Source organism: Rhamphochromis sp. 'chilingali', assembly GCF_963969265.1.
Source record: "Rhamphochromis sp. 'chilingali' genome assembly, chromosome: 3".
Taxonomy (NCBI): domain Eukaryota; kingdom Metazoa; phylum Chordata; class Actinopteri; order Cichliformes; family Cichlidae; genus Rhamphochromis; species Rhamphochromis sp. 'chilingali'.
This window is the reverse complement of record NC_137931.1, coordinates 9,082,570-9,105,890: the sequence shown is the minus strand read 5'-3', so window position 1 is coordinate 9,105,890 and position 23,321 is coordinate 9,082,570. Positions and strand designations below refer to the sequence as shown.

General features: G+C 40.0%; 1 protein-coding gene across 3 annotated transcripts in view; it reads right to left on the bottom strand.

Annotated features, from left to right (window-relative positions):
• The window catches only part of LOC308393254 (rho GTPase-activating protein 6-like), a 143,582-nt gene that overhangs the window by 43,351 nt on the left and 76,910 nt on the right, over nucleotides 1-23,321 (bottom strand). Inside the window, exon 1 of one of the 3 annotated variants that reach the window (XM_080876893.1) lies at nucleotides 9,933-10,299. The exons of the other annotated variants lie outside the window; for them this stretch is intronic. Within the exon in view, the coding sequence (XP_080733019.1) occupies nucleotides 9,933-9,974 (42 nt within the window). The 5' untranslated portion in view covers nucleotides 9,975-10,299. Of the gene's footprint in view, nucleotides 1-9,932; nucleotides 10,300-23,321 lie in introns of those variants that run through there. 3 annotated transcript variants of the gene reach the window in all.

The following is a 23,321-nucleotide window of genomic DNA, read 5'->3' as shown; positions in this document are numbered from 1 at the left end:
AAGGGTTCGTCCTGTGCATGCATACCAAGCGACACATGGATGCCCACACCCCACGCAAGCATGCGCCAAATGTGCGTTATTAACGTCACAAAAATCTGTGTGTTATTCTTGGCACCATCTTGGCAGATGAAGATGATTTCCTTTAGGGAGAATCTCTGAGATGTCACCAGATTTCCACCTCTCGATTTGATGCTATCAGTCCATCTGACTCAGCATCTGACTGATGACAAAGCTGGTGATGATCAATTGAATGTGCACATGATGGCAGGTCACGTAGACTCACACACTGGTAATATGACAGGCAGCTTTCACCACACGACAGACTGAGAATGAGGCAGCTTACTGTACGTAAAGCTAGGCTGCTTTTCACCTTGAAGCTACTTGTTCACACTCGTTTATAGTAAGATCTTGATGAGCTGTCTTTAAAACAGCCCTTTGCAGCTGCTGCGTATTCTGTACTGTGTTACTATGCAACTGATTGTAATGTACAGATATAGCAAGACATTATCTTGTTTATCCTATCTTGCTTTGACGCTTTAGCAATAGCACATACTATTGAGTTTTTTCATTCTGATGGAAGGTGAATGACTGACTAGTTCCCTCTCATCTAGATTGCCATTATTATCATAAATACATACAATTTTTCCAACCTTGCATTGAACAGAAAAGCAAAAGAATCACCACCTAGTTATAGGTCCCAGTTTTACCTTTTTACATCACCAAGAATGAGGCATTTTGGGTACCACAGTTCTAAATCAGACCTACCTTTGGATTGTGGAGCACCCACAATTTCGTGTTCATGTACAATGACAATAAAGGGCTATTCTATTCTTAGTCTCAAAAACTTAAGGCATTGTTAGCAGTGCAAAGAAAAAGGTTTGCTTGTTTTGTGCACAGCACCTGCCGCTTTTTTTTATAAAGATATAGTCAACACTCTGTTTTTACTACCTTGTACTTGGTAAATTAACACAATTTCCAAAATGTCCAAGATTGTTGCTGGTTACATTTTATAGGCTCTTAATGCCTCTAATAGAGTTGGTCAATGTACTTCAGCTGTTTTTATCTGAACTGTGGCTGACTGTGAATATTGCTGGCTGCAGAGTTCATAGCCGTGGGGGACCTGGCACTATATGGTCGATGTTAAGCATCATCTGGAAGCCATCACCTTCGGTTCCTACAAAATTTGTAAGCCAACTATCTATCCTGGAGCCCATGCTAGGCAAGGTTCAGTCATACAGGCCTAGAGATTGGGTGGTGACACCCTTGGCCACCTCCAGTCACTAGGGAAAAATGTGTATTCCCCAACTGGTTGATGAATGGTTGCTGAAGGATGATGGCTGTTGCTTGATAAAAAAGGTCAAAAAGAGAATGCTGCACTAAACACCTCCCAGCAGTTACTTTGGCCTTCAGCAGATCGGTGCAGTTCCTGGTAGTTTGCATGGAAGATTCCAACTTGTGCAAGCAATGGCAAATTATTGGTCGAGTGGTGGTGAAACTTGAAAAAGCTGTGGCACTAAACAGAAAAGTGCTCTGCAAATAGTTGGCAAGTGTTTGCAGACAAGTTGTTATCTTCAATATAAATTACAGCACCGCGCATAAACTAGGGAAAATATATTTTTTCTGTAGCCACTGACTGGTCTACAGGTCTCAAAGACTGAAATCTTTGAAATTGATTGCTAAAGCTCCAAAGCAAATACCAGCAACCACTTGCCAACCCTAGTGACCTGTGGTTACCAAGGGGTCGCCAATTGATCTCTAGATTTCAGTGATTGGGGCGTAAGCTTCACATACATCCGCAGATATATCAGCAATCTTTGGTTGCTGGACCACTTGGAAATTATTTTTCACAATGCCACAAATAACATGGTACACTTAGTAATGCTGGAAAAATGTAAAGAAAGGAAATAGTTGCTGTTGTAGGGACTTATTTGTGTCCTGAAAGAGAACGTGGAGCACAAAAACCTCAGTGAACAACTGTACTGAGGTAGTTAAGACTCAGCTAGACTAAATGTGACATCAGGACTTTGGCTCTCATCAGTAAATGTGATGCTGAGTCGGATGCCCATCATGTGAATGATAATTTGATCTTTTTAATTAATGAACTATGTGACTCATGGAATTTTCTTTTATCTAATCTAAGACTTCCCCTGTGAGGTCATGTTGTATACAGCATGGAACCGATTGGTACATGAGCATTTTTGTAGGAGAAAAGCAGATGTACCTTGTTAAAGGAAAAACACCCACAGACACACTTTCCCCCCATGCCCTTTAACCTTCAGCAACACACTGAAGCAGCAAAACAAGACTTCATGCTCGATAGAATGACTCAACAGTAGCCTTAGTTTTACCTTTATTACTTATTGACTTTAAATTGTATTTTTAACCCCATGTAAGCAGTAAGGGTCACTTTTTTCCATGTAACCTCAAGTCTGCAAGCATTTACTTTTCTCATCAGATTGCTATGCGACACAAATTCACTATTATTGATGCTAGAAAGTGCAAAGCAAGGAGACTTAACAGCTTTTTGGCAGAGCCAACTCCTTTAGGTTATCCAGAGAGCAACAGCTGTCTGAGGTGTTGAAAACATAAGTAGGGATTTCTCAGTGGGGCAGCACAATCTGTTAATATTTAGAATTCAGCTCTGCTTTGTGTGTATGAAAACATCTCAAAACTTGAAACCCAGGATAAGTTCTCCCTTGATTCCAGCTCATTACGCCATCTCGTAGCAACATACTGCTGGGATTCTTTAAAATTCCCAAACTATGATGTAATGCTTCTTCACTTTCACACAGCAACACGATGACGGACAACATACACTGGCGGATTTGTGCGCAAACAACCAGGAAACGTGCCTAACCTTTACTGGAGCCTACTGGCCAAGTCCCTTAGGTCGGGCTGAACAAAGACACACCTCTGGATCAGCTAATGAAAAAGGCAAGCAGGAGTGGTAAATCAAACTCCTTAAAACATCTAGAGCACATATTTTATCCAGCTTCAGAGACAGACTCCTGCCTCTCCGAGCACATCTGCCTCCAAACATTGGATCAGATCTCGCCAGAACTTTCTCCTCTGTGTTTCCTCCACTCTGCTTTCCTCCGCTCAGCCTTCGACGTCTCCATAAAAAGACAAGACTTTTAGTGGAGGGCGGACTTCTCTTTCGCTGTTGATAATAAAACAAGTGCCTTTCCCTGATGGGTCTAGGAAGAAAAACGAGGGACTGACAGTGTTGTCATGACGAGCCAAAAGTGACAGCAATGGAACGCACAGAGGCCATTTTTTTCTTTTTTCTTTTTTGCCTTTGTGGGTTTTCTTTTTCCTGCCACGCTGCAACTGTTCTACACTTGCCATATCCGTGCAAAAGTCCCACAAGGTGCCATGCTATTGAGCATGTGCAGTGTCAACTCATGACTTACTTTACAAGAGGTCAACAAGACCTTCACATAGCTTTGATTGGCAAACTATTGCTTCAAAAGTGCAAATTTAGCCAACGACTCAGTGCATTCTTACCAAGTGCACTCCCGTGAACAAAACCTCCACTCCCGCTAAGTTTTCCGTCTGGATTGGGGTGTGCTTTGGAAAACTTGTGATCAAAGTAAATAGACACACTCTGCTGATGAGTAAGGAGCTGCACGGATAGTTGATGCCATTCGTCCAAACACCCAATCTGCAAAAAAGCCTCTTTATTTTGCAATTGACCTTTTGCAATTGGCATTGTTAAAAGCTTGTGCCTCCCAAGGCTATTTGTACTGGGAGTGGCAGTGGCAGCGGACTAAAGCAAACAAACTTTCCAAGATAGAACAAGGTCACACATCGGCAGGTAAGAAGAGTGCTATAAAAATGTTTGCTCCCAGCATTTCTAAATTAGAGGAGGAGAGGTGGAGGGAGGAGGTGAAAGAAGAATTTCAAGTTCCTGAAAACAATGGCACGCAGGAAAATGAGGAGAGGAGCTGAATACAAAAGAAGAGGGAGGATGTCTAAGCAGTCTGAGGCTGACAAGTATTTCTGGGTGGTTTGAGGAAGATGTAGCGTTTTGTTTTTTTTTATTTGATCAGTGACACAAAGAGTTTAAGACTAAAAAGCTAATGCAGGAGTCTCATCAATCATTTAATCAATGCTTCCTTTGAGTTGTGCTCTGTCTGCCCTTGTACTTCTCAGTGTAACTCAAGAGCTGCTACCTTAAAGTATAGTTAATTAAAATAAAACAAGACTTCCTGGATCTTTCTTCACTATATCAAGACTTCTGACTCTAAAAATACCCCCTCATCTGAATTGTGGCCTTCTTAAAGAGGAAAACTTGTAATCGCTTGCTAACACTTGCAAATACAAAAAAAGATTCAAGACAAAGACAATCATTATTGGACTACTGGCAAACTATTGGCGCTACAACTGGCTGTTGTCCAAGATTAGCTCACTCAAACTCGTGTTCTGACACTTCCTTGTTCCTTCACTTCTCCGTTGCTACGATATGACATCCAGACAACGTAGTGCTTCATGGTGCACATGACCCACAGCTAAACTCACAAGTCATTAACAAAGTTTAATCAGTTAAACCCACCAGTCCTGTAGCTTGTCATGGAATATTGAACTGATAGGGCCAAACCCAACAGAAGTAGGTTAAATAAACCAAAACAGACACTAATCTTCTGATGTGGCACACACGACTTGATTGTCCTGTTTGAGCCTATGTGTTCAATCACTGTGGTTGCTAAATAAATGACTGAACTAGTCTAGTGGACTGAACAAACATTTTGGCTCCAAAAGCTGATTCAGTGACCACTGATTCTTTTATTCAACTTGTTCAACGACATTTAAGAGTGTGAGACAAGAAATAACCAGTTAATTATATTAACTGTTGGATAGAATAGCATTAGACTGTTAGATCTCACTTACTTTAATCTACTAAAATGTCCTCGAGTTAGGGGACCACCATAATATGCACTGTAAAAACAATTGTAACATACAAGTATTTTACTGTGTATTTTACAGTTTTGTACTGTTTTTCTAGAATATCATTAAATTCACATAAATAGACTGATTTTACATTTCAAATGTAAATTAACGTAAAATCACTGTAAATGTAATAAAACATAATTTTCTTGTTTTTTACATGTATTTGTCTGTACATATGCATATTTATATTGTTAAAATACATTCACAAATGTATCATAATTTCACAAATATTTGTCCGTTATTTGAAAGATTGAACTGTTAAACTCAAATGTAATGCTATGGAAAAATACATAAAATGATTCTTATAAACTTTTTTTACATCAAATAATTATTGTTGTTGTTGTTGTTTAGGGCAATCGTGGCTCAGGAGTTGGCAGTTTTGCCTTGTAATCAGAAAGTTGCCGGTTCCAGCCCTGGCTCGGACACTCTCGGTAGTTGTGTCCTTAAGCAAGACACTTCACCTACCACCTACTGGTGATGGCCAGAGGGGAATTATAAAGTGGAATTGTTAAGCGCTTTGAGGGTCTCAAAAAGCGCGATATGAATGCAATCCATTATTATTTAAACCAACCGTTAACTGTATATTTCTGTACATTTAAGTATTATTATTCATATTGCTGCATTCATTGACCTTGTTTATAGGTAATTTCATTGTTTAATCACATTAAAATGTTCCTAATTTAATGTTTAAAAGCACTTGAGAAAAGCAAAATCCCATGTAAAATTAGGGCAACAAACTGTATTGTCATTACTGAAAATAACCGTATTTTCATGAGAAAGTTATTTTCTGTTATTTCTGTTCTGGTATTATTTTGGCGCCCCAGCTGCCGGAATATTACTGTTTTTTTAGGATTTTGTTTTTACGGTGTGGCTGTTGAGTTTAAGGTCAAGATGGTAATTTGTCCAGTGTTTCTTTTAATGAACTAGGTTAAAAAAATATCAACAACCTCTACCAATTTCAGTTTTACATAATTTTAATGTTATATAATGACTAGTCTAACTCACTTAGACAAAATAGCATAACTAACTCACAAAATAGCATAACTAACTCACAAAATAGCATAATCATAGACTGTTAGCATTGTTGACATGTATCTTAATGTTCCTGCTTCTGTTAATATAATTCCAAATAGTACACTTTGTAAAATATAAATGTAATGTAAATCTAAAATGTATACCTCCTAGTAGGGATGCCACTTGAAATAATATCAACAATACTTTTAACTGCTGAAACACATCCCTACAACTGTTCTAGGTGATTATTAATGCCAAAGAAGGACACTGGAAAAACGACATGGGGAAGATGGCAAAAGTGACAGCTGATATTGTTTTTATGAAATCAACTATGTTTTGTAGGTTAAAATATTTGCAACATTACATGCATGCTTAAACTAGCGTAAAATAACTAATGCTATAACTTCTAACTTTCTGATATCGTGACATGCCTATTAGTGTAGTATGTGAATTCCTATACTTCACACTAGTTAGAAATAAAGATGCATTTTAAACCTGAAACGTTATGCTAGCTGCCGCATTGTGCTACCATTTATAACTTGTTGACCGTCTGACCAAACATCAATCTTCGACAGTTAAGAAGACAATTTAAAATGCATTCCTGACCAAAAAAAATGGTGCTCTTAGCTCATTAGCTAGCATCAGTAGCGTCATGTGGGGTTTATGTTTCTCTTCCTACTGGCTGAAAATTGGTTGGAAGCCCCTTCCTTTACAAACCACAGCGAAACTGGCGACCTCTGCAGGTGTGAAGTATAACACTTCACAAATAAAAAGTCAAGTAATTGTAACACAATACAAATAGCTTAGCAAGCACTGACTGAGAACTTAAGAAAGCCTGGTTATTTTTTTTTAACAATTACAACATCAATATTTAATATACATTCATGTTTATCCTGTTATCCGGACTAAAAAATGTTAAGCGATAAGATGGGATCTAGCAGTTTAGTAGTAACACCTAAAAGACAACTAGCAGGGCCGGAAGGAAAGTTAGACGCAGTGCTGTCTTAAAGATAGAAAGCTTTTATGCAGCTCAGCTGTGTATTTAAGCAGCTCAGCTGTGTATTTTTCCTTTTTCAGTGCTGATAAACCATTACATCAAGAGTGATTTGTTCCTCTTAACATTTTTAGAGTCTTTGTGGGTGATGAATCTTGCCTATGTTGACTAAAAGGGTTGCCTGTGTATCATTGTTATAATCCTCATAATACCACGTAAAACCTGTAATCTACATCTACAAAACAATTTCCTCCCATCTATCTAGTCTGGCATGAACAAAAAAAATAACAGATTTGTTTATCAGCAGCATGTAAGAAGCAGCTTGAAGAGGCATAATGCCCCCATTAATACAAGTTCAATTTCATCTGGAATTACTTCTTTGTCATATCATATCATACCAAGCGTTTACGATTTATGAGCCGACAGTGCACATCCTGGCTGAACACTCACTTGTATTTGGTTGTGATACACTGTCAGGATGTAATTCTTATGCCTTTACCGGCTGCTTTTTGTAATACAGCAATGTCCAAGTTTCCGAATGAAAGACTTAAAATGTTAACAATCAATACATCCTGTCTGAATGAATTTCACTTCAACTTCTTGTGCCCAACTCCGAAACTTGCTTATTTTTGCTTTTATTAAGTGTAGAACATCTAGAGAAACTATGCCAGATGTGTCCATACAGCCTCAGTGAACCCACATACTCATGCACAAGCTGAAGTGAAAAATAAAAATAAAAGAACTGCAACAATGTCGAGGCAAAAGACGAAGCTATGTTTACAAGAAACTCTGACATTCCAGTGCCACTTAGCATATGTAGTCTTTACCGGACAAACATTTCCTTCAGTGGTGGCTTTTAATTAATGAGAAACTATCATCTACTCTTCTGAGTCAAGGCTTACTGATTACATAGTGCCCCTAACGGTCAAAACCGACAAGAAAACAGGTTAATATGTAGGATTTACATGATTAAGCGCCATTTATTTAAAAAAAAATGACACGAAACTTAACTGCTTAAGAATTATCTTTGGGTTTGGGACAACCAACGGGTTGTAACTACCTTTGGAAAATGGTAATGTGCAAGGTTACCATACTAAGTCTAAACACTGAATAAATTTGTATTTCTAAACATAAGCCACAATCTTTAAGTTGCCTTATGGATTTAATAACCTTACTAGCTAGCATTATTAACTTTTCTTACTTGATACCACTTTAGCTTAATGTGATAACTGTCTTAAGTTTACTGTTTGAGTCTAAGTAAAGAAGACTCAGGAGAAACACTCTGCTATATTATGAGTGTTATGTTGTGACGAGCTTCCCTGTGCTCAACATCAAAAATCAAAAAGACATCAAATCTATAGGATAAACATTTCTTCACTTCCTCTTGCTCTGCCTTTGATCTCCTCCCAGTTGTACTCAACTGGAAAACGTCCACAGGGTGGCATTCAGTCGGAATGCAACTTCAATAGGAATGCCACTTACTGAGCTCTTCACCCTGACCCTAAGGGTGGTAGGAAAGTCATGTTAGATGCTTGTACTGTGGATCACATTCTTTTGGGCACTACTATTGTTTTTTTGTTTTTATCCAAACAAGAACTTAAGCCATCAATATGACTTTAAAGATGCTGTCCCCTTATTGTGGCTTTACAATTATTAAAAGCTGTTTGTGTTGCTCCAATCAGAGCAGTCATTCTGAGGGCTTTCGGTATGATTTTCAGCCATTTATTATTGGGCTCACAGATGCAGACCACAATTTCAATAAACAAATACAAATCCAGTTACATCAGATTTCATTTCTCTAGACAGACGGCAGCCACTTTAACTATCTGGTCACTGCACCAAAGCCTCATTGGCCTCTGCTGGGTGAATTTTAGGCACGTAACTGTGGGCCATGTGTTGATGGCATTCACACCACACGGGCCTGCTACAAAGCACCGATCCAGACCACAGCGCGATGGCCAGCCGAGCCAAAGAAAATTGTATTGTTTTCCAATCAGCGCTCTGAGCGTTATGAGGGCTTCTAGCCACAGAAACACTGCTCATAAACGAGCAGGCGGACCGCTGGAGCAGTCAGCGGAGGATTCCTCACCACTTGAGATGAGACAGGGCAGCAGATGGCAGGAGAAAGGGTGGCTGAGGAATCGGTGTCTACAGCAAAAACCGATCCAGTTAAAATGAACCTGTTCTGCAAAGCAACCCAAGTGGCTGCTTCACCAGACCTTCTGGCGATCTTCAGAATTCAGAAATCTGTCAAACACACGTCAAACACAAACTGAGGAACAAAAAAAACAACAAAAAAACCGCTGATGGAAACATTTTTGAAGGTGCAGTTCTCACAGCAGCCCACACCGCTCCACACGGCCTTGACCCATATCTGTGTGTTTTGCCTTCATTTGGGCCACGGCTCTTCGAGGTGTAGAATGTCAAACACAACACCTGTGGCTCTCCACAGCGAGCTGGCAACAGGTTTCTGTCTTTCTGACTTGCTTTTCAAAAACCAGGAAGCATGTGTGGTCTTGTGTGCGTGTGTGCATATGTACGCGCTCTGCGCACCACATGCCACTTAAAAAAGTTCCATCACAGGAAGTTTTTTCTCTCTCTTTTTCTTTTTTTTCTTTGGCATGTTGAGGCCCCTTTGCTCTGCTTAGGTTCAGATTTCTGATTCACACCGACTGAGTGACGTTTATGAGGTGAAAGCTCTAAAAGCTGGTGCAGAATTGGGCTTTAATTTGGCTTTGAGTGGCTGCTGATAAAATAACGGTAATTCTCCGTGGCACTCTTTTTTAATGCATGATCTCAGATATGAGGAAAGAGAGAGAGGCTTCATATCGATACACAACTGCATCGTGCAGGAAATGAACATCTTTATCAGGCATGCGCGCAGAAACTACAAGATGTAAGCCCTCGAGTCTCAGTGCACGCTCCAGTCGCTGTCATTAATCCACGGCTAATAAACCTGAGGGGGGGTACTTACAAGATAGGAATTCTGCCTGTCGAAGAACACGGAGTCTCCCATCGTCCCGAATAATTATCCACATATAGTAAATAATGCAGCTTCAGTAAATGATATCCCAAGTCTCCCCCTCCAAAAAAGAAAAGTGTCTGTGCGCGTCAGGAAATGTGTCCGCAGGTCACTTGTGCGCTCTGCTTCTTCTCACATTAAAAGACAGCGAAAGATGTTGGAAGTTTGGAGACTGCGAGTCACAACAGAACCCCTTTTAAGAATTTCCACAGCAGTGAAAAGCGCGTGTCAGGAAACGCTCTGTGCCAGAAGGGACACCATAGCGCGTAACGCGTAACGGATCCATACTGCGCGCCCCGCAAACTGTTGTGAAGACAGATGCTGAACCAGAGCGAAGAGAAGCGAGACAGCGAGCAGAGACCTACATCAAGCTGGCAACGCTACTAACTGATACTTCCGGCGTAGTTTTTCAAACTAAGACTTAACCCTGGCCTACGGATACTGTATTACCAGAAACAAACTAAACAAACTGCAGTTCATTTGTTGACTGGAGAAACGTGTTTCTATGTTAATCCCTGTCTTAAAGCGAAGTAAACCTACACAGCTTTTTTATGTTTTTATCTTTTGTGTTAAGCACATTGAGTTTGCCCATAATGTTATGTGCTATATAAATAAATCATAACTCCAAATCAAAGGGGGAAAAAAACACAATAACTACACAGGCAAGCTTATACTATACCAGTACATTGACTTTTAACTCATGAGAACCATATATGTGCTTTTATTTTGATCACAAAGTCGCCTCTTTCCGGTCTATTCAGCGTTTTTCTGGGTACTCGATGCTTAAAGCCGGAGAGAGAAAAGCAAAGGATGGGCGGGGCTCTGAAGAAGGAGGACCAGCAGTGCAAAAGCTTTTGATTATCAACAGCAGGGTAGAACAAATGTTTTCATGTCAGTGACCCACAAATGGAGCTCCACAGTTTATAAGATTTGACTGAAGAAACCCCATACTGGGAGGGTTTTCTTTGTGGATAGCTCATAATATGGAGCTATACGTGCTGTTGCAATCAGGCTGGCAGAATACTCCCCAGCAAAACTTCACTGTTTTTTGATAAAAGTTGAATCATAACAAATAATAATAATAATTAAAAAAAAAAAATCTCCTGACAGCAGATTCATTTCTGCCATCCTCACTGGAAAATTAAAACAAACAAAACAAATCAACTTGTTGGTCAAGCTAAAAACAAACTCCTTTAAGGAAAGTTGGCATGTCAAAGATGCAACATTTCTTCCAGCATTGACAAATAGCTCGCTGTAAGCCTAATTACTAAAAGAAATAAATCACAGAGGCGAGAGTGTAACAGATGAACCGCAGAGCTGAAACTGTGATCGAGTGCTTCCATTGTAACACTTGGTAGTAATTTTTGTTTATGAGCTTTCCCCTTTGCAAATATGCTTTCAAGAGAGACCATGAAAGGCAAGTGCCCCTACGCCCTGCCACCAAACCCCCTCTCCACCCTCCCCGCTGGTGTATTTCAAATAAGTTTGTGAAATACTTAATGTGGAACCAGCGTTGAGCAATCTGTGTCAAAACTACTCCACTTGCATCCTGTAGTATCTGCTGTTATTGTTCCATCAATTCACTTGGTAGACATGTTTAACCAACTCAGTCTACTTTATTAACATTTGTCAGGCCTCTTTGAATCCTCCTGTTTACATGCGTCAGTGTGTAACCCGTTGCTTCCTGTCAGCTTACTTGTAAAATGATGTTACAGGAATACTGCCTCAGACTCTGCATGAACGATAGATGTAGCCACCATGACGTCATCCATTGTTTATAAAGTCCTGTTGTGAAGCACTGGTGTGAGCATTTTGTCCATTGCCAGACTTAGTTTTTGGAAGCCAGATGTGTTTAGGGGAAAATTCTCACTGTTAAATTACAGGAAAGTTATGTCAAGAGTACTGTTTTATTCGGAAAACACAATTTGCAGTATAATAGTGGCAGCTGTTTGATTGCCCTGGTTCTGTTGTAGTATTTCTGCAGCAATATCCACAAATAGCTTACTACTGTAAAATGTAACAGCATATCCTCACCAAGGGTCAACCTCAGATGTGGAAGAGTTACATTATTACGCTCAAGTGGCAACAGTTGCAGTTCCTCTAATGGCCACTTGGGGCTGGTTCCAAAAAGGAGTCAGTCCCCAAAGACTCCCACGTCAAAACGTCCAACTTTACAGCAGTAAAGAGCACAAAACGTATTTTGACATTAAACTGGATTTCTGCACTTTGTGTGTGCACTGTTTGTGCATTTGGAGTATTTTTAGCTGATCATTATAACTAATATGATGGCTTTCTTTGTGCTACAGATCATCCCAGAAGACTGTGCTTCAGTTTTGGTAAATTAAATTCTAGGATTTTATTATACTAAAATTGAACCCATAAGTATTTTGAGTGCAGATCGCTAACCCTGCTAGACAGCGTTAGCTGCTAACTTGGAACTCCAACCGTTCATCTGTCACGGTTTGCCGGGGCAAGCCGTGTGGAATTATTTAGGACCAGGACGCGGCAGCTCTGGTGCAGGTGAGTATTTATTAACGAAGGAAATACAAACAACAAAGGCACTGGGAACATGAAACTTGAACCTAAACTGGGTAAAACTAACAAAACAAACCAGAAACGAAGATGCAGGGAGGTCCAGAGAAATACACATGGAGAGATGCAGGGAGACCGAGGGGAAACAACACAGGCGAACCAGCAACCACTATGACTGAAGACACAACTTAAATACACTCAGAGAACACAGGGAGATTACACACAGGTGGGGAACACAGCTGGGAGTGATTAATGTGACGAGACTAGGGAGGCAAACTGAAAACACTCACATAAGACGCAGACCTTCACAATAAAACAGGAACTTACACATGAAAGGACACAAACTAAGAAACGCGGACTAGATACAGGAACACACGGGCAGAACAGAGTAAACACTAAACAGAGGAAGAACAGAACCAAAATCGCAAGAAGAGAAAACACAAAACGCTGGGTCAAAAGGACCCAGGATCATGACATCATCAGTATAAGGTAACTGCTAGCTTCCAAAAACCAAAATGACAGCATCCAAAACATTAGCATTGCAGCTTCAAAATAGTCCAAAAACAACTTTATGGCTGCCTTTACCATATCTAAGTCCAATTTACTGTATATGGCTGTCATCCATTCACTGTGAATTTAGGCTGGTGTGTTTTTTTTAAACCACAGCAGTCTATCAGCTTTGATGCAGTTTCAGATTAAACCATTAAAAAATGGAATCTAGCCACTAGAAATGATGCTGGCTGGATGTTAACACTGTTCTCGTCACACATACACTGGAAAGTCCCTCATACATCCTTATCAGAGTCCAAATGAGAAAAATATTAAACCATCAAAAGGTTTAAATCAGTGATTTGTAATAAACGTTCATATTCCCATGAGTCTTTGCACTCACTAATGAAAAAGTATTGTAATCTACCATAGCTATATCCAATAGTGTGCTATTTATATTCATTTTTCCCTCAGTGGCATCAGCACTTACAGCATTAAATTGTCTTAAAACCCTGAAAATTAGTGTATGGAATGTCTGTATTTTTATAGTATTTTTACAATGTAGCTGAAAACTAAAAAGAAAAACAAAGTAACGCAAAATGAAAAAGTCCTTGAAACAATAAATGAAAAAAGTTAACATGCTTGGAAAGGTAATAAAAACACAGTCTTGGAAGCCACAGACGTCTAAGACTCCCTCTCTGCTGGCCATGTAAAGAATGCACAATAAAAGCACTTCTGCACTGGCTTTGCTTTTTAAACCCAACAGCTAACTCCATCTTTTATATACAGTCTATCAAGGCTAGTAATAGATATCAAAGTAAGTAAAGCGAAACAAAAAGAGCACAGTGTGGTTTTATCAAAGCGCTCATAAACAAACCCTTAGCAAGAGTTAATAAAACATATTTGCGCTGCTCTGTAGGTGTTATTGAGAAATATCTGTTTTCTAATCTTATATACAGAACGTGTGAACGGGTTGGTAGGAAAAATGAGAAACTGGATTCCTCTCTTATCAGATAGTACCTTTTAAAGAATGCCGAGGAGTTCATAGGAGCACTCACTTTAAAATCAGCAGATAACAGATTCCTTAACTCCCGAAGACTGACTCAGCCTTAAAGCAGGTGCTGTGGTGTACAATATACTTTGTATCTCACACAAGAATCATCAAGACACTGCACTGATATAAAGTTACCAGCTAAAAAAACACATGCTCTTGCAGACAATAGACTCCTGCTTATCAGATCTTCTCCACAAGGTTTTGAATGAGATGTGTTTATTGTTTACGACAAGTTAATCATCTTTGGATTAAATGAAATCAGCAGTGTGGTTTTTCATTCACATATTTGCACTTTTTTTTAATGAACTTTATTTGTGCGTGTAGCTGATGAAATTTCACCTTATGATTTGTGCTGTGTGTCTTTTTTTGTGACGTGTCCTGAGTCAGAGTTGCAGAGTCGCTGAAGCCTATCCTGGCATGCATAACGCAGGTAGATGCACATTTCTATCTGTAAAATCTCTTGTGTTTGGAATGTTGACGAGCACCAAGAACACAAAAGGAGCGCCATAAGTGAATGACTTTTTGATAGGCAAATGTTCTAATTCAAACGTTTGGTCAGGTTTTAGTCATTTAAACTGCAGCTGTAAGTACTCCTGGCAGGAGACTTGCTTACCAAAAATGATTAAACAAGTGACTCAGTGTTTAAAAAAAAAAAAAGGTGTTTTGTTTTGCAAATAAAAGCTCCGACTGCCCCTTTAAGGTTGCTAAAATTAACACTGGATGCTCTCCCTCACTGATAAATCTGTAATACAAATATTTCAAAAGTTGCTATAAACCAAAGGAGAAGTCCCATAACATTAGCACCACAGTTCCTTTAACGGCTACTTGAGGGCAGCTGCAAAAGTGAGTCAATCAGGAGCTTATGTCTTCTTCTATAATAACGTTACAGGGGAGATTTTTTTTTTCTTTTAAATGGCCAGTTTGACAGTGCAGATAGTTTGTGTGGTCAGCAAACTGGACTTTTCAGCCATAGCATTTCATGCAACTGTGGGACAAATAATATGGCCTATTATTGTTCTTGGTGTTAGTATTTCATTAGTCTGTTATTTAGTGTCTTCATAGCTTAGCAGTTTAAAGATTTGCCAACGCATGAAAGGTTGTGGTTTTGTCACGAACGGCATCTGATGCAACAATCTGACAAATCAACTATGTGGCATTATCAGGTGTAGCTGAGAGAATCTGCTAGTAGTTAGCACTATTTAGCTTGACATATAGCAGCTATTGAAGCGGCTTGCTAACAAAGATAGATAGCAATAGTTGCTAAATCCACACTCCACCTTCTCGATGAAAATACTGCAATTTCTTGCTCAAATAAATGAATAAATCATGTTACAGCTTAAAAGTGTAGCAGTTGTTATGGCCGTGTTTACATTGTTTAGATACAGTCTATGGTCAAACTCTGCCCACGTATTTTTATGTTCATAAATCATCATATCCCCTTTTTTGTTAGTTTAATCTTTATGTAACTTAAGTACACCTAACCTAAACTAGTTAAATTGCTAGTTTATATATATATATATATATATATATATTTAGCATTACTACTAAGAATTAGTAACATTGTTGCCTTCTGTCTCTTTTATTTTATTTGTCCATTTTCTTTTGCTTATCCATTTCAGGGTTACTTAAGGTCACAGGGCAAGAGGCGGGGTACACCCTGAACAGGTTACCAGTCTGTCACGCATACACAAAGACAACAATTTACGCACACATTCACACCTTTCGTGAATTTAGAGTCATTTAGAATGATTACTTAGGCCAATAGTGTGGGAGGAACTCCAAACAGAAAGGCCTTTGATTTGCAAGAAGGCCCTGGTGTATATGTGTGGGTGTGTGTTTAATGTCTTCATCCAGAATGTGTCAGAAAACCCACGCAGGAAGAAAATAAAATTGAATATTTATAAAATATCAGACTAGATTCTTGATAATAATGTACACGATTAAAGGAGGGGCAAAGATTTACAGGTGAACTATACGATCTAACACATTTTAACGAAGGGAAGTTCAGTCTTTAGCACCACAGTTGTGTTTAATGGCCCTGAAGGAGGAGCCTATTATCTCGTAAAATGTTATTTCAGTGGTCCTGTGGCTCACACACAAAAATGCACTGAGCCTGTGATAGATGCTAAAGGAGAGGCAGTGCAAAGGGGAAGAAGAAAAGCGAGGAGAGCAGAAATAGACGGACATTAATGTATGTATGCACAGTGTGAGTTGGTGGGGCTCAGTTTACTGCTGCATGTTAGAACAAGATTAAATTGTTCACGAAGGACACTGTAGAGCAAAGCCTGACTCTACACGTCCCCCCTGAGCCGACCATCGCTCCTCGTATCATCATTAAACTGTTAAAAGGATGCTGAAAATGAGGCTGCAGGTGATTATATATCACCTTCAAAGCACGCTCCAGATTTTCCACTGTTGAATTTGGCTCGGTGTGTTTTTGTTGATGTGTAATGTCTCAGCGATTAAAAGTCGATCTCGAGAAGAAACGGCTTGAAATTTTGGGGTGAGAGAACAGACGGCGAGGATTATTTTCAGTGATTTATACTTATGTTGTGATTTTGTATGCCTATTCTCAAGCAAATTAAACACCAAAACAGTAAAAAAAAAAAAAAAAAACAACCCAAAAAACATTGAATGCAATATGCAATTGAATATTTTACAGAGAGAACATGAGGCCGGACTATAATTCCAGTTCTATATGGTTTATGGCTTTGCAAACTGCAAAAGTTCATGTTTACATTGTTTATTTCAGGAGGAGCAGAGCCCTCCCTCCAAAAGCCTGAATGCCTGAGTTGTGAAATCACTCCATTAAGTGGAAAGTGTTCTGTTAAAGTGCTTTAAGACGATCCAGTATAAGAGAGAGAAAATCCTGTGAGGCCTCGATCTGTTTAATAAACACTCACAAAATAGATGTCACACGATAGAGGCATTTGCATCGCCTCATTCTGTGGATGCTGGGTAAAAACAGGTTTAAAAGCAGAGGATATTTCATGCACGTTATGTATATAAACTGAAGCAAATGAGGAAGGACCTTCAGCCTGCATTCTTTGATTGATCTGCATAAACTGAATGGACTTCAGCTATAAATACAATATCAACTGATTAAAATTTAGTCACAAATAAATATGCCTCTGTGAAGTCTAATAATTTAAATGAATCAAGCCAAAATAATAAAAAAAACATGGTTTTTAACAGATCAGGTGTGTGTTAACATGATGTCACAATCTTCCCAAGAGTGGACATCCCGCCAAATTCAGCCAAAGGTCAGACTGTGTAATGCAAAATTTTAAAAACCCCAACAGCTCAGATATCTCAGACTTCTCAGGCCTCAGTTAGCATGTTAGGTGTGGAAGTTCATGATAATGTCGTAATGTACTAGACCAAAGTTAATGTTTGGCACTTATTAAATTCACAACTGGCAAATACCAGACACAACTCTCAAGCACGGTGGTGGAAGTATGATGATTTGGGCTTGTTTTGTAGCCACAGGACTTGAGCAACTTGCAGTCACTGAGTCTTCCATGACCTCCTCTGTATACCAAAGTATTCTACAGTCAAAATGTGAGGCCTTCTGCCCAACAGCTATAACTTGGCTGATATTGGGTCATGCAACAGGCCAATGAATGAAGGTGCTGGAATGCTAAGATTGGCCCTCAAGAGAGCTACACATAAACCAGGGATTTCCAACTCCAGGCCAGCGCCCTGCAGGTTTTAGATGTGTCCTTGATCCAACACAGCTGATTTAAATGGTTAAATTACCTCCTCAACATGTCTTGAAGTTCTCCAGAAGCCTAAGGCTGTTAGGGAATTAATCATTTGATTCAGGTGTGTTGACCCAGGGTGATATCGAAAACCTGCAGGACAGCGATATATATATATATATATATATATATATATATATATATATATATATATATATATATATATATATATATATATATATACTTAGAATTGTACAAGATCAACAGGACCCTAAGAGCCTTCATCAGGAACTCAATGGGGATGTGGCGTACAACACTGGAGGCCAACTCCAAGCCCATAGCACAAGTCACCATCAAGTGCGGGATCTACCAAGGAGATACTCTGTCCCCACTGCTGTTCTGCATAGGCCTGAACCCCCTCAGAGAGATCAGTAACAAGACTGGCTACGGATACCGACTACGGAATGGAGCAGTTGTCAGCCACCTCCTGTACATGGATGACATCAAGCTGTATGCCAAGAGTGAACGAGACATCGATTCACTGATCCACACTACCAGGCTATACAGCAATGACATTGGAATGTCGTTCGGACTGGAGAAGTGTAGTCGAATGGTAACAAAGAGAGGGAAGGTAGTCAGAACTGAGGGGATTGAACTACCAGAAGGCAACATTGCAGACATAGAGGACAGTTACAAGTACCTGGGGATCCCGCAGGTGAATGGGAACCATGAAGAGGCCGCTAGAAAAACTGCAACCACCAAGTACCTGCAGAGGGTCAGGCAAGTCCTGAGGAGTCAGCTGAATGGTAAGAACAAGATCCGGGCCATCAACACGTACGCCCTGCCCGTGATCAGGTACCCTGCTGGGGTAATAGGCTGGCCAAAGGAGGAGATAGAAGCCACTGACATAAAGACAAGAAAGCTCCTTACCATGCATGGAGGGTTTCACCCCAAGTTCAGCACCCTGAGGCTGTACGCTAAGCGGAAGGAAGGGGGCCAGGGACTGGTGAGTGTCAGCACCACAGTCCAGGATGAGACAATGAACATCCAAGAATACATTGGGAAGATGGCCCCAACTGACCGAGTGCTCAGTGAATACCTCAGGCAGCAGAAACCCAAGAAAGAGGAGGGAGACGAGGAACCATCATGGAAGGACAGGCCCCTGCAGGGTATGTACCACCGGCAGATAGAGGAGGTGGCTGATATCCAGAAATCCTACCAGTGGCTGGACAAAGCTGGACTGAAAGACAGCACAAAGGCACTAATCATGGCAGCACAAGAACAATCTCTGAGTACAAGATCCATAGAGGCTGGGGTCTATCACACCAGGCTGTGTAATAGTGATGGGTCGTTCGCGAACGAAATGGCTCTTAGAGCCGGCTCCTTATCGCGAGCCGTCACGTGGGTTATTTTTTTTTTTCTTTCTCTCAGCCTCTCTCTCTCTCGCACTTTTTTTCCGTTTCACTCTGCACGCGAGCCTTGTGCTTTACGCTGGGCAGAGGGGGGAGGGGCGGTAGTTACACTCAGTAGCACAGGAACAGAGCCAGAGAGAGAGAAAGAGAGGCAGGGACAACAACATTAGAAAGGTATAGTAATCATCCACAACTATTTTCGGTTGCAGATGATAAAGGATTGAGAAAGTTTATTCATGCAGGTCCATATGACAGAGAATATGCATGTTCTTTTAGTTTTCATATTATAATTTATATTTAATTGTGTTGTGGTTTGCAGTGTTTTGTGTTCTTTTCACTTTAAATTTGTGAAAGGAAAAAGCTGAAAATTTAAATAGTTAAAAGTTGAAATGTGAATAGTTGATTTTTGTATTATATGATTTATTTATTACATTTTATGTGGAGTGAATAAATAAAAGTATATTTACGGTGGCCCCTAGAGACAAAGCACATACAAACTTCAAATCACGTACGAACTCTGAAGCATGTACAAACTCCAAAACACGTAAAAACACGTACAAACTCAGAAGCACATAAAAACTCAAAACACGTACAAAAGACAACAGAAGTGCTCCAGGATGCTGGGCGCAGTGTTGAGCCTTTGTTATCTTGTGGCTACACAAGCCAGCAAGTACCAACGACCGGATTTGGTGTGTGGTAATCAGAATCAGAATCAGAAAGGGGTTTATTGCCAAATGTTGAGCAGGTTTACAACATTAGGAAATTGCTGCGGTGCTTCAGTGCAAACATAGTGTCATAAATAGCACTTAAATAGACATGAAAAAATAAAAGTAGGGATAAGAATTAAAAGTGCTACGTAGAAAATAACAGGTAATAACAGGTAAATGAACTTTTTTTTAAATTATTTGAATATATATATATGAGTGCTTGTGTATAAATACACAAACAAATACACACATGCTTTCAATTGTGTAATTTAAGTGATCTAGTAGCTCTGCTTTGGAAGTTCAGTTAATGCTAGAAATGTGTTTTGGAGTTTGTACGTGTTTTGTCTCTAGGGGCCACCGCATATATTTATATATAAACATATATAAATAAAACCACTTGTTTTTACGTTAGTAATTCCTTTTGTGCATAATTTTATATTATTGTTAATAATAAATTATTAAAGCAACAAAACAACCTGAAGAGCCGGTTCGGAGCCGAAAGAGCTGGCTCTTTTTAGTGAGCCGAACCGAAAGAGCCAGATCTCTAAAAAGAGCCGGAAATCCCATCACTACTGTGTAAAGATGCCCCAGAGACAATCCAGCACATAACAGCAGGGTGCAAGATGCTAGCAGGCAAGGCATACATGGAACGCCATAACCAAGTGGCCGGCATAGTGTACAGGAACATCTGTGCCGAGTATAACCTGGAAGTCCCAAGGTCAAAATGGGAGATGCTAGGGCTGGGCGATATGACCCAAAATTCATATCTCGATATTTTTTAGCTGGATGGCGATATAAGATATATATCTCGATTTTTTTTTTTTTAAAGCCATAAGTTAAGAACAAAAAGAGAGTTCTTAGTCACACTGTGTCCCAGATGTCACACGGGCACTTTTATTTACATACAGCGTAGATGTACATGAAGAAATTACTCAAAAATAAATTATCAGCATTTATTAAATAATCATGGTCCATAAATAAAAGAAAACAATGTTGTTTTTGTGCATAACAAAAAGCTCACAATTGTGCAGTCAAAATGTAAACTAATAGACGCTGAGCATAATAACAAAGAGACAGATTTCACAGCTGCACCACGTCTCTGAACAGGTGCCATTTGTGGTCCTTATACACACACAGTACGTATCACTCCGCGAGGCTCCTCCTCGGTAGCCGTAATCCTCCGACAATCCATCAAGCGGTGCAGCTCCGTAGCTTAGCAAAGTCATATTAAAACATTTTTTGACAGATTGCTGAGCGCTGTGTACCACATAAAATCGGTTCGCGGTCAGTAAGCACAACCAGAATTAATACATAAGGCGCACTGTCGATTTTTGAGAAAATGATAGGATTTTAGGCCGTGCAGCCCCTCCGGGCTGCATGTCGTTAGCGCGGTTAGCTCGCTAACATGTTGACGCCGTCCAGCCCCACGCACGGTAACTCGCTAACGGAGATTTTCCGCTTTCATCTTGTCATTGCCTGCAGGTGAAGCTATGGGGGAGGCGGAGTTGTGTTCAGTGAAGGAGAGGCGAGGCCGAGTAACGTTGCGTAGAGACAAAAGTGGACGAAAGAGAGGCAAACCTGCGGCTCCACAAGTATAATTATAACATAACATAGACTATATCAATATAAACGATATTGTCACATCTTATATCTCGTATGAAAATATATCGATATTTTTAAAAAACTCGATATATCGCCCAGCCCTAGGAGATGCCCCCAAGGGTGGTGGAGAATGACCGAGCTAAGATCCTGTGGGACTTCCAGATACAGACGGACAAAATGGTGGTGGCTAACCAACCGGACATAGTGGTGGTAGACAAACAGAAGAAGACGGCCATAGTGATCGATGTAGCGGTTCCAAATGACAGCAATATCAGGAAGAAGGAACACGAGAAGCTGGAGAAATACCAAGGGCTCAGAGAAGAGCTCGAGAGGATGTGGAGGGTGAAGGTAACGGTGGTCCCCGTGGTAATCGGAGCACTAGGTGCGGTGACTCCCAAGCTAGGCGAGTGGCTCCAGCAGATCCCGGGAATAACATCGAAGATCTCTGTCCAGAAGAGCGCAGTCCTGGGAACAGCTAAGATACTGCGCAGGACCCTCAAGCTCCCAGGCCTCTGGTAGAGGACCCGAGCTTGAAGGCTAAACCGCCCGCAGGGGCGTGCTGGGTGTTTTTTTTTTATTTTTTATATATATGTTAACAAACTCTATTTATTTCCATATTTCTTAAATTTATCTTTAGTTTTCTTCTCTTTTCATTTTTTACATGTATTATGTTATTAGTTTGCAAATATATGTGTCAGTTACACATCATGCAACACCAGCTGTGTCATTTAAGGTGATTTACTTTACTAAAAGCTCAATTAAGTTCACTTTTATTTATATAACATCAAATCACAACAACAGTTTCCTCAAGGGGCTTTACATTGTAGGGTAAAGACCCTGCAATGATACAAAAAGACAAAAGAAAACACCAACAATCAAATGATTCTCTTTGAGCAAGCACTTTGGCGACAGTGGAAAGGAAAAACTCCCCTTTACCAGGAAGAAACCTCCAGCAAAACCAGGCTAAGGGACCGGCAGCCATTTTCCACGGCTGTTAGAGTGAGTACAAAAGAAAGTTTGAGAAAAACATTTAGCTGAAAATAAAATACAAACATGACTTTAGGAAAAGAAATCAACTAAAATAATACTGCATACTTACAAATCTAGCTAAAATATATACAGGAAATGAAAAAAGTTATCGACTACAACAGCACAAGAAAAAAAAACGTGAAAAACTCAGTCCACAATCACCACTTTGATTGTTAATTACATGTTGTTCTTAAGGTTTTTTCTCTCTTTCTTTCAGATGCTGATCTTTCACCTTTAGTTTCAGCTGCAAGGATGAAGGTGTGAGAGAGAAAGGGGAGCGGGTGGGGGTAAAAACCTGGGCACACATAAACGAATTTACAGCAGGAGTTGCACAAAGAGGCTCCAGGGGATGACTTCAGAACTGGGGAATGTGTGTGTGTGTGAGACAGAAAGAGAAAAAGACAGCACCGTGGATCCCTTCACTCAGGAGGTAAATAGAGAAATCACTTACAAACAAAAACGACTTACAAATTATATCTTGTCAAGGGTTTTCAGACCACATTTAAACTCTAGAGACGATCTTCATCCGGCAGTGAAAAAAAACACACCAAAAAGTTGTTTTTAAGGGGAATTGATCACTCAACATAGACCAAAACCACACACACACACACACACACACTTGCACACACAAAGTGACGACAGCATGGGTCTGGATTCAATCTAGAGGCCTCTATCAACAGACCAACCCACTTGTCCTAAATCACCATACTCTGTCCTGAGGGCCAATGAGGGGGAGAAAGGAGGGATGTAAAGTATTCTGAGTACTAGCTGTGCATTGCTTTAGCTTTCATCTCCATACCACCTCCATCAGAGCA